The following is a 12,413-nucleotide window of genomic DNA, read 5'->3' on the forward strand; positions in this document are numbered from 1 at the left end:
AACATCATAGTTCTTAATGATGAACTTGAAAGTTCTTTTAAATTGATGAAATAAGAATGTTTTGGGGGGGGGCAGTAGGTACTGCTGGGTTCTCAGCAAGAATAGACCCTGAACTATTTTGACAACGAAGGGAGGAGACACTGGCATTCTACTTCCTGGATATTGGGTGGAGAGATACATGTGAGGCTCAGCATCTTAGACTATTCTGCTAAAGAGCATCATTTATTGTACCTGTTGAGATAGAGAATTGTTTTGTAATATTTTGCTTCTTTTATGATGACTTATACTTTAAAATATGGCTAAACTCAATGGTTATCAAAAATATGTTATACAGGGCTGAGGGATGGCTTAGCAGGTAAGGCATTTGCCTGAAAAGCCAAAGGACCCAGGTTCGATTCCCCAGGACTCACATTAGCTAGATGCACAAGGTGGGGCATGCATCTGGAGTTTGTTTTCAGTGGCTGGAGGCCCTGGTGTGCCCATTCTCTCTCTCTGTCCCTCTTTCTTTCTCTCTCTTCCTCTTTCTGTCAAATAAATAAATATAAAACATTAAAAAAATAAGATATACAAACACATTGACTGATAATCTTATATAAACTACAGTGTTGATAATAAATAAAACATGGAGACTATATAAGGTGGTTTGTATAAATTTCCACTAATTCTTTTACCTGTCCCGCCTCTATTCAGTTTTATATAATTTCTATTCCTAGATAGCGAACTGAACCTCAGAGCCAGGAAGTGACTTGCCTAAGAGTATCCATCTGTTAAGTCATGGAAGGTGGCCCATGCTAGGCTTTCCATGGTGCTGAGCTGTTATTTATACAGAGAGAAAGTTATGGCACTTATTCACTCTATACTCATTGTATCCCCTGTAACATAGCTCATAGCAGCATCTAACCTTGGTGTTTCATGAGGATTAAATGGCACAAGTCACATAAAGCAGTTAACCCTCATGCGGCATGTAATAAATGTGAGCTTTTGTTGACCATGTGCCAAGACCTGGACCAGGTGCTGAGGAAACAGGGACATAAGAGCTCTGTCATTTTTCAAAAATAATTAGGCTCAGGAGAGATGGGGTGGAACTGATTTTGTAAGTGATCACAGTCCAATGTGAGAGATCTAATAGTCACTGTCATCCATAGGCAGAGGGAGCACACAGAGGGTCAGTGGCCATTCTGCCTGTACAGTGGAGATACTCCCACCCAGCCTGGCTGTCAAAATGCTGACTCTCTTGAGTGTGAGATTGTATAAAGGACTCTAAAAAAAATTGTGTTAAAATATTTTGAATGTTCCTCAAAAGGACAGGGTGAATAAATAAAAACTGCTCTATTTAGCAAGGACTCAGGTTGAGGTGTTAGATCTCAAGAAGAAAACAGAGCAGAGCCTGAGGTAACTGTGGACCTCCAAGTCAGCAGGGAGGGCAGAAAGGGATATCCTTACTCACAAAGAATGGGAAAATGTCCCTCATCCATATGAAAGCCTTTTATCACAAGTACAAGCATCTCTAGGTGTGTGCTGAGCTCTGACATGGAAGGAAGCCTGCCTGGCCTTCGCTCCACCTCATATAGACCCTGGGCAACCTTCCCCCTGTGACAGTGGTCTAGGAGAATCATCTTCTATAACAACACGCACAGCGTCATTAGGAGAATAAAGTTAGCATTTACAACTGACCAATATACTTAAAGACAAAAGGGAAAAAGAGGCAAAAAGCATAATATACAGAAAATGCATACAGGATGACAATAAAAAGATCAGATTAGATGACTTGTCAATCATAATAAATGATGCTGAATTACAACTTTACAGTAAAAGCTAGAGACTATTGCTTATTTGAAATAAGTCAATAAAATAATTAATACCAATTCAAGTATATGCTGTTAATTTCAGGCGTGATAAAAAGAGCACTTTTGAGCCAGGTGTGGGGGGTGCATGCCTAGCCTCTTAACACTCTGGAAGCTGAGGCAGGCAAGATGATTGTGAGCTTGAGTCAAACCCAGGCTGCATAGTGAGGTTCATGTAAAAAGTATTATAGGCAGATTGTTATTGAAAGGACAAAATGTTAATTTAAAGAAAACAGAATGGAATTTAAGGCAAAAGAGATAAAAAGAGACAGAGGGTAGTATTTGATATTGATCACATTTTTTTTTGTACGTTGTTAATCTTTTCATGAAAAACTTGCATAATCACCACAGATAAAGCCATTAGAAATCTTTTCTCCTACTTTTGTTGTTTGTGTGTGTTGGGCATATATGTCCATGTGCTTGGGGGCAGTTGGGTGTGGGGGTTCATGTGGAGGCCAAAGGTCAACGTTAGGTGTCTTCAATCACTCTCCTCATTTTTTGAGATAGAGTCTCACTGAACCTGAAGCTCACCAGTTCACCTAGACTAGCCAGCCTAGCTAGCCAGCAAGTGCCAAGGATGCTCCTGTCTCTGCCTTCTAAGCGCTGGGATGACAGGCTCAGGCTGCCATGCATGGCTTTTATGCTGGGGCTGGGGATCCACACCCAGGTTCGCATGCTTGTGCAGCAAGCTCTTTACTGACTGAGCCATCTCCTCAGCCCTTCTATTCTGTTGTGTTCCAGCCTTTGCAGTCCTGATGTTCTTCATTCTGCTCTTGTATTCCTTTCACTATTTTTCTTTTTAATATATTTTTATTATTTGAGAGAGAGAGGCAGAGGGGGGACGGGCACACCAGGGCATTCAGCCACTGCAAATGAACTCCAAATTCATACACCCCCTTGTGTATCTGGCTTACATGGGTCCTGGAGCGTTGAACCAGGATCCTCTGGCTTTACAGGCAAATGCCTTCACCACCAAGCCATCTCTCCAGCCTCTTCCTTTCACTGTTTTCTTGACACCTTTTCTTTTTGTGTTGTTTATATCTTGCCAGTCTGTGTTTGGGTTCATTGTCCTTTGCATAATGTGAGGAATTTCAAACTATACCAAAACCAATTATCTTGCTGCCCCTAAATCAGTCCCTAGAGATGGCATCTAGAGTGTTCTTGTGCTATTTTTCCTGAATTTCTATCTTGGGTCCTGTTGTCTTCTCAGGGTAAAGTCATTGGTTGGTCATAAACACACTGCTGAGATAGTTCCTTTGTCATTCCTGATGGTGACTGGTTCCTAGACAGCCAGAAGGAGGTAAAGAGCCATACTGATTACTAATAAAACCTCCCCCAAAATATCATGGCTGGGAGTCTATATGCACCAATGGGGGAAAAGAATCACTGGAAAAAATAAGCAAATCTGTTTGAAATGACAAGAAATTGACCAGAATAGACTTAGAAGGAGTCATCTCTGTAACTTCTCTGCTTCCTTCTAAATCCACAAACTGAGTTCTTTTGCCAAATTCATTTAGTTACCATTTACCTTTTAGAAATATTTCTTAGTTATTTATTTGTGAGCAGAGAGAAAGAGAGATAGAAAAGCGACAGGGAGGGTGAGTATGGGTGTGCCAGAGCCTCTAGTCACTGCAAATGAACTGCAGATGCATGCACCACTTTGTGCATTGGCTTTATGTGGGTTCTAGAGACTCAAAGCAAGGTCATTAGGCTTTTCAGGCAAGCACCTTAACTGCTAAGCCATCTCTCCAGCTCTGTTGCTTATCATGATATTAGCATTTTTATGTTTTCATCTTGAAATTTTCCTTAGTGCTTTGTCAAGCTGGGCATTTTAGGACCTTTGTGAAGACGTCTTCCAGGGTGCCACGGTCAAAAGAACCCTCATGGTTTTGTGGCTTCTGAGCAGAGCAGATAGAGATCTTGCTAAGTGCCAGTGTGAAGATTATTTGGATCTTATTTCTCTGAAAGCCACACTCTGCTCTCCAACCAGATGCCACCTAACCCTTGCTTATGATTCCAGAGGCATCGATTTCATGGACACTCAGGGTTATATATATTAGATGTAGCCTTAGTGAGCATCATCCCACCATTTCAGATCAGGGCAGGCAACTCAGCACTTCAGGTTCCAGCCGCCACCAGGAGCTATGTGCCTTTTAGTAAGTCCCATCATTTCTACAGGTTTCAGTGAACTTTCCTCAAAGAAAATGAGGCTATAGTTGACAGCCATTAAGTCCTATTCCGCTGATGGTTTGTTTATTTATTTATTGTGTGTATGTGTGTGTGTTCATGTTTATGAGTGCAGACACTTTCATACCACAGTGTGAATGTGGACATCAAAGGACAACTTCCCTTCCACCATGTGGAGTCTTTTTCACTGCTTCACTTGAGCTTCAGACAAATTCTCCTTTTTCTGCCTCCCTTTTCTCAGTAATCAAACTGGATTACAAAAGCCTGCTATAGATCCCTGCTTCTATGTGAGGTGTGTAGATATGAACTCAGATACTCAGATGAAACACTTGACTAAAAGCAGCTGACAGTCTCAAGGGGAAACTTCCTGATGGCAAGGAAAAGATAGTAGCGCAGAGGCGGAGCATCATGTCTATGGCAATATGAAGTAGACAACAGCACCAGGAGAGTGAGCCAAGCTCTAGCAAAAGGGAGTTGGCTATAACACCCCTGGGGCCACCCCCAACAACATGCATTCCACAAGAAGGCTACACCTCCCAACTTGCTACCAGTTGGGGACCAAGTATTGAGAACACATGAGTTTATGGGGGTGTCCTAATTCAAACCACACAAACATTGACTTTCCATTCTCTTACACATGCCAGATCTTTGACAGAAGGTTTGAGAGCGCTGATGTATTTATTGATGGAGAGACAGATGGTCCCATAAGTGTCTCAGGGTTTTGGTATACTCTCTGTCTGTAGCGTACAGCTATTCCGAGGCCATGTTTGGTGTGAGCAAATTTCACAGGAGCAGGCACTGTGGTCTCTTCCCTTAAATCTGTGGTCTTTTGTTTATTTAGCTGCCCTGCAGGCCTTAAAGAGAAAGAAGAGGCTCGAGAAACAGCTTTCTCAGATCGACGGCACCCTTTCCACCATTGAGTTCCAGAGGGAAGCCCTGGAAAATTCACACACCAACACCGAGGTCTTACGGAACATGGGTTTGGCAGCCAAAGCTATGAAAGCAGTTCATGAAAACATGTGAGTGACCCGAATAACATGCGATTAAGAACTGTCCTCAATGTCGGGAAGAGGCTTTGAAATTATGTGATGGCTTTGGAGGACTGGCTCTTTAATGTTTTGAATGGAATGCTTTTTCCAGAGGCAAGTTAGTGCTTACAGTGATTTTAAAAAAAGAAAATAAAGGAACGAAAGAAAAGATAATTCATTTTAACCATAATATTTCTTGGTCCCCTCATAAAACCCCACTTGTAAACAATTGGCATCTATAATTTTAAACAAGGCTTCAGTGCCAACACTAAGAAGGGTGTGAGAACCATAGAAGAGTGGTTGCCAAACTTTGATGGACACCAGAATTGTCTGGATAAAGAGCTATTTAAGAAAATGTAGATGCTCAGCTTGCTTGGACTAGGTTAGGGTTTGGGACTTTTTGTCCCAAACAAGTTCCCAAGTTCCCCAGCCTGATTCTAAAGTGACCCAATATTTGACAACCACCAACATAAAATATTCATTACAGAGACCAAGGTTAACATTGTGAGGTCAAATTATTTGGCTGTAATCCTAGTACACAGCTGATTGTCATCTGGGCGAATTATTTTCTCTCTCCTCAATTCAATTTTCTTGTCTGTGAGTTGGAGGTAGTGATGGTACAACATATTGTTGTGAAATTCAGTGACATGCTAGATACACACTCAGCTCAGTCCTTCCTGGCACAGAGTGGCACTCAGCCATCAACATTCCTAGATGTGGTGGGGCTGGTGGCACTTGTTTTGCATTCACAATGGGAAGCACATTGCTGACTCAACTCTTTGCTAACCGAGGACACCGAGAGTGGACTCTGGCCACAGGATCCCAGAAGCAGCGAACGCAGGAGGGATTTCCATAGGATGGGAAGAGGCAAAAGGCAAATTCTAGGGTGGTGAAGACCACCAACATTTTCTTCTCTCGGCAACTCATTATTTATCAGCTGCCATTCTGGTGCTTCCAAGCCCATTCCGCTCATAGTTGCCATAGAGCAGGTGCTGCAGTGGGTCTCAGCCTCAGTCCTTCCCTCCAGGCTGCTCAGGAGCATCAGACCATGCTGTTCCTGTCTAGAAAAAGGCACTTCCAACTTTGAATTTTGGCCATTGTTGCAGTCAGTTTTCTGTTACTGGCACAAAGGACCTGACCAAGTTGCTTGTGGGAGGAAAGGGTTTATTCTGACTTACAGACTTGAGGAGAAGCTCCACGATGGCAGGGGAAAATGTGCCATGAGCAGAGGGTGGACATCACTTTCTGGCTAACATCAGATAGACAACAGCAGCAGGAGAATGTGCCAAACACTGGCAAGGGGAAATGGACTATAACACCCATAAGCCCACCCCCCACACCTCCAACAAGCTTCCAATTCCCAAATTGCCATCAGCCGGGAATCAAGAATTTAGAACACGTAAGTTTATGGGGGACACCTGAATTAACCTATCACAGCTACATAGTTCTCATACTCCTTTTAATAAATACATTCATTACATTCATTACAACCATAATGGTGAACGGGTGGTAAAGCATTATTTGGAAATACCATGTGAAAATATGTGAACATATTCAGTTTTTGTAGGGTATATAGTCTGAGTACCTAAAAAAGGAATTCTGGGATGGAGAGATGACTTAGCAGTTAAGCACTTGCCTGTGAACCCTAAAGACCCCAGTTCGAGGCCCATGTTACCCAGATGCACAAGGGGGCGCACACGTCTGGAGTTCGTTTGCAGTGGTTGGAAGCTCTGGTGCACCCATTCTTTCTCTCCCTCCCTCTCTTTCTCCCTCCTTCTCTCTGTCACTCTCAAATAAATAAATAAAATAAACAACAACAAAAAATGATGAATTCCACTGGGCACAAACTTTGGTGGTGAGTTTACCTAATGAGGGACACTGCCACTGCTCTTGGAGCTAATCAGCTTGGCCTTGTTTTAGAGTTGGGAAAGCGATTCAGAGAAGCATTACAGAAACAGAGTGAATCTGGCTGTAGCTGATGCTGGTGTTTAATGGCAGGACAGGTATACACTAGAGATGGTCTCTAGAACAGAGGTCCTCTTGAGTTGAGCTTGGGCCTGCCTGGGCCCCCTTACTACAGTCCCAAATTTTCTGAGGGCACCATAAGTCAAATCCTGCCTTTCCAGTACTTTCCCAGGGCATTTCCTCTATGTGAAATCTTCAGGCAGTGAGCATCTCCGAGTACTAGGTATTAGAGAAAGCAGTTCCCCAGTCCTTAGCTTCTCTACAGGGCTACTGCCAGAGAGTGGCTGCTATGTTTATCTTAATCAGGTGGTTCTTAGTGGACCAGAGTGACACACAGCAGTGCATATACAAATATCATATCCCCATCTATCTGTCTGTCTGTCTGTCTCCATCCATCCATCTATCCAGCTATCTATCTATCTATCTATCTATCTATCTATCTATCTATCTATCTATCTATCTACCTACCTACCTACCTACCTATCTGCCTATCTGCCTATCTGCCTACCTGCCTGCCTGCCTACCTACCTACCTATATTGCCACACATATAAATACATGTGTGTTATATATACTGAACCACATACAATTTCAAAATGGGTCTACAAATATCATTAGTTACAGAGTAATCTGATTTAAAGTGACTCCCAGTGATAAAAGATATTTACTTAAGACTTGAAATATAAGTGCATGTACAGGTTTAATGATTTTCTGAAATGCAAATTATTTTAAAATATTTTCACTGGGAATTTTGTTATGCTGCTGAGATCACCAAGAGTTTATATCAAATTGACTTGTTTTGTATAAGGAGTAAATCTGAACTCAGAACTATGAATTAATGTCCTAAACCATTCCAACAAAATGTGATTTCTCAGGGATCTGAACAAAATTGACGACTTGATGCAGGATATCACAGAGCAACAGGACATTGCCCAAGAAATCTCAGAAGCATTTTCCCAACGGGTTCAATTTGGTGATGGCTTTGATGAGGTGGGTATTAATATTAAAGAATGTGGTTTTATGACTTCTATAATGGGCAGCTTTTTATCATATATACTAGACAGTTCCCTTTAATGAATAAATGGTATTTGTGGGAATGTACTTTTCTTAGGAGGGAAATGAAATGTTTGCAGCTGATTTAAAGGGAAGATTAATATACTGTGGCAAACAGCCTCCTAATTAGGGTTTTAGCTATTAAGGAAAAAGTAAACAGCTTGTGATTATGTAAAGTTAGTGACTTTTAATGGCTGGAGTATAAATAGCCCCATTATGAGGATTCATGTGCTTGCACATCTGGGCAAATAGAGCAGACTGTGTCACTCGGCAAGCAGCAGAAGTATTGTGCTCCATGGCTGTTAAATTAGAGGTTAGGCTGCCTCGGTTTATTACTCAGGCTATGAAACAAAGTGTGTGGAATGGCATTATCATCAACACACACATTCCTTCCAAATCAATCAGTCCAATAATCCAGGCACATGATAGTTATACATGTGGTGCCTGCACTGTGAATTTCAGTGGTTCCACTCAAGGCACACACATACAGGACAAAGAGACCTTCCCAAGGGTTAGAATAGCACAGCCAAGAATCCAGCTTCCTGCTTCTGTGTAATATTTATGATAATGCATTTCTCAAGTAAAGGTGTGGCTCCACAGAGCCCTAGGAAATGATAATTGAATCTGACCCTTTGTAGAGAATGCCTTCCAGCCTCGCATAATGATGTGGGAAGAGTTCTGGGGTCATGAGGACAGATGGGTTCTACTGTTTATTAACTTGAGCACGTCCATGCCTTTTTTCTTTTTTTGACTTAGCTTTCTCATTTATGAATTACACTGTTGGATCAACAGATGATCTCATTTCTCAAGTTCTAAAATTCTTTTATAAAAGTGACTTTTAATGGCTAGTATGTACATAGACCCATTATATTCATGTATAACTGTTTGGTACCCAAGTGATGGGGGTCAGTACTCTGCTTGTGTATTGGTAAAGAAAAACATCAATATCATTGTGATTCTGTCAAGAACTTTCAAGAACTGTTGACAGGTCTGGGCCTGAATTCACTTTAGGGTGACTTGTTTTGCTGTTATTATAGTTGCTGTATTTGTTTCCTTTAAAAAAAAAAAAACAAAAAACAATTTGAGACAGGGTTTCATGTAGCCCAGGCTGGTCTTGAACTCATTATATAGCTGAGGATAACCTTTAAGTCCTGTCCTTCCTGCCTCTGCCTTCCTAGTGCGAGGATGACAGGCGTGTGCCATCACGGCTGGCTTATTCTAAATTGTTTTGTGAGTAGAAACAGAACATCAGAAAATTCATTTTACTATCATTTTATTCATATAACCTATGAAAAACAGAGCACATGACCACTCTAACCTTGCCTGCTGCTTCCTAACTTCATATTTTATTTATTTGTGTGTGGAAGATTTAAAAGAAGTTGGCACTCAGCTTGCAGCATCAATGCTTAGGGCAGTCAGAGTGTTTCCTTTCTTGTCATATGATGTTTTTGCTCTCATTTGATTATATATATTATATATATTTCAGCTGTAGAGTGCTTGCCTAGTATGTGCCGGACATCATCTTCTGGTCCTGCAAAAAAAAAAAAAAAAAAAAAAAAAAGGCTGGCATGGTGGCACATGCCTGTAATCCTAGCCACTCAGACATCAGAGGCAGGAGGATTCTGAGTTTAAGATCACCTTGGGCTACATAGTGAGATCAAGGCCAACCTGGCCTACATAGCAAAACTGCAGCACCAACCAACCAACAAACAAACAAAAAAACCCAAAGTATGGGATATTTATGTGTCTTTCTCCCAAATTTAAGCAGAGGTTTCTTGACTACAAGAAATATTTATTCAACTTTGCACCTCTGGTACTGAAATCAAAACCTGCCCAGAAGTGAGCTTTCATATTTGTTGAATGAACGAACGACTAACAAAGAATCTACTTGGCTATATATAGAGGTTTTCCTGTAGTTTTATTTTGTTTAAAATATTTTAAAATGTATTTTTGTTTATTTATTTGAGAAAGAGAGAGGGGTAGAGAGAGAGAGAGAAGAAATTGGCACACCAGGGCCTCCATCCACTGCAAATGAACTCTAGACACATGCACCACCTTGTACATTTGGCTTACATGGGTCCTGGGGTATTGAACCTATGGCTTTGCAGGCAAGTGCCTTAACTGCTAAGCCATCTCTCCAGCCCCTTTCTGGAGTTTTCTAATTGTAGCAACCTCTGAAATCCAACAGTTACAATCTTAGTTTTGGCTACAACCATATGCCCAGGGGGGCTGACTTATTCATGAAGACTTTCCAAGGCAGCTAGATGTGAGCTACTTCAGCTCATCTTAGACTTGACATGAAGGACTTTACGGTCTCAAGCTAGTATTGTCTCTGTACAGGTTTATGTCCAGGGCCACTGTTAAAGGAAATGTATTGTATATGTTTTGCAATTTTATTAAACCAAACACACTGGCTGGTGGGGGGGGGGGTGTACCTCAGTGGTAGAGCACTTGCCTAGCAGGCACAAGGCCCTGGTCTCCATCTGCAGCCCTGAAAGAAAACTCACCAAAACCGTGTAGTTTTTGATGACCATGGAGCTCTGAGAAGAGAACCACAGTATTGTGAACCTTCTTTACGTTTGTGCATCATAGTTTCTGTAGTTGTTTTAATTGTAGTAGCAATAACCCAAATAAAAAAGTATATATTTCCTCCAATTAAAGTTTCACAGATTCTCAACAAGAGAAAAGAAAAGAATACAATGGAAAAATGACAGGCCAGGTATAAATTTTCCAGAATAGAGGAGATTATATATTCAGCAAGCACAAATTATTTGAATGGGTGTTTACTGAAGTATTATAAGATTAACTACAACAAATTTGTACAACCCAAAATATTCATTTCTAATTACTGCTCAGTGTTGCAAAAAATACTTAGTTTTAAAATAAATATTCCATTTCACTGGGTTCTCACATATCAATTGGGTAGCAGATGTTGTTGTTATTGTGTTTGGGGAAAGCCACGTCTTGAAACGTTAACTCTGTAATTCTTTCTCGCTCCTGCATTCAGGATGAGTTGATGGCAGAACTTGAAGAGCTGGAACAGGAGGAATTAAATAAGAAGATGACAAATATCCAGCTTCCAAATGTGCCTTCCTCTTCTCTCCCAGCACAGCCCAACAGAAGGCCCAACATGCCCTCTTCATCACGTCTGTCCCGAGCAGGTCTGTCACCCACCCTGTGACCCTTGTTCATGTAGGTTCCTACAGTAATAGCCAGACTGGTTGCTTTCAGCACCATGTATATTTAACTTCATGAATAGACACATTTTGTGTGTAAGTGATACCTGTTTTCTATACTGGAAGGATGAATAATATGAATGACTTGTCTTTTTCACTTTTATGTTCCAGCATCTTCCAGGAGAACAGAAGAAGATGATGATTTTAAACAACTGGCAGCTTGGGCTACTTAAACTAAAACAGAACTTTTTTTAAACACCTAAATTAATGAACTACACATAAGGCATGAAAATGTTTTTGCCAAGCTAAGAAGTTAACAAAGTCTTTGTTTTATATTTATACTGGATGAAAAATTGTCTTTTAAGAAAATGTTAAGGAACTGTTTTGTAGATACCATCAGAGATAGCAAAGAGATTCCTGCTAGAATTATAGATCATTGCAGATTTATGGGGTGGATACATGACTCTCTGCAATGTTTACGATTGTATTTACATTTCTGCCACATAGTTAATACTCTGTATATATTTGTTGAAAGAAAACTAAATTATATTATCATTTAATATGCAGACCAGCTTACAAAGCCATTCATGAGGGACACTTTAGGGTAATGGGAAAATTTCTATGTGAATGCAAGGTCACTGTGTGTATCTCTGTCATCCATAAATGTAAAAACATTTAAGGACAGATTCTTGTAGAGATCTTCAGTGAGTCTATACATACATTCATTGTTTCACTTCAGTTTCATGGTTTAAAATCTTAAGGGTACTCTAATTGACATTTATATTGCCAATTAAGCAAATGATACATTTTCCAAAATGTCTGAAAGCACAAGCAGTTTACCCTGCTGAGCGAGCTTCTCCTGGGTGTAACTGAGTCACTTAGGGAGCACCCACAGGCCATTATTCTGCAGTTTCGGCTTCTACGTGAGTGTTCATTCTTTTCTGTTTTGGCTCTTTCATCCCCACTTCTTCTTATTCTTTTTTTTTCTTTTTTACAATTTACAGAATGTGCTTTGTAATTATATTAAAATATTGACAATGAAAAGTATATCTGAGTAAACTGAGTAACAGTTTGTCCATAATTATTGTAAATGAAAGTAAATTGCAAAATTATATATTATTCTTGATATATCATAGACCATAAAATAAAAAGTACCGTGATA

The 12,413-nt window shown here is 40.5% G+C and overlaps 1 protein-coding gene across 1 annotated transcript in view; it reads left to right on the top strand.

Annotated features, from left to right (window-relative positions):
* Chmp4c (charged multivesicular body protein 4C) overlaps window positions 1–12,209 on the top strand; it is a 35,807-nt gene extending 23,598 nt beyond the window's left edge. Inside the window, exons 2-5 of the mRNA XM_004656901.2 lie at window positions 4,873–5,050; window positions 7,898–8,012; window positions 11,083–11,236; window positions 11,423–12,209. Of these exons, the coding sequence (XP_004656958.1) occupies window positions 4,873–5,050; window positions 7,898–8,012; window positions 11,083–11,236; window positions 11,423–11,484 (509 nt within the window). The 3' untranslated portion in view covers window positions 11,485–12,209. The remainder of the gene's footprint in view (window positions 1–4,872; window positions 5,051–7,897; window positions 8,013–11,082; window positions 11,237–11,422) is intronic.
* Window positions 12,210–12,413: the final 204 nt, after the last annotated feature.

Source organism: Jaculus jaculus, chromosome 2, assembly GCF_020740685.1.
Source record: "Jaculus jaculus isolate mJacJac1 chromosome 2, mJacJac1.mat.Y.cur, whole genome shotgun sequence".
Lineage (NCBI taxonomy): Eukaryota > Metazoa > Chordata > Mammalia > Rodentia > Dipodidae > Jaculus > Jaculus jaculus.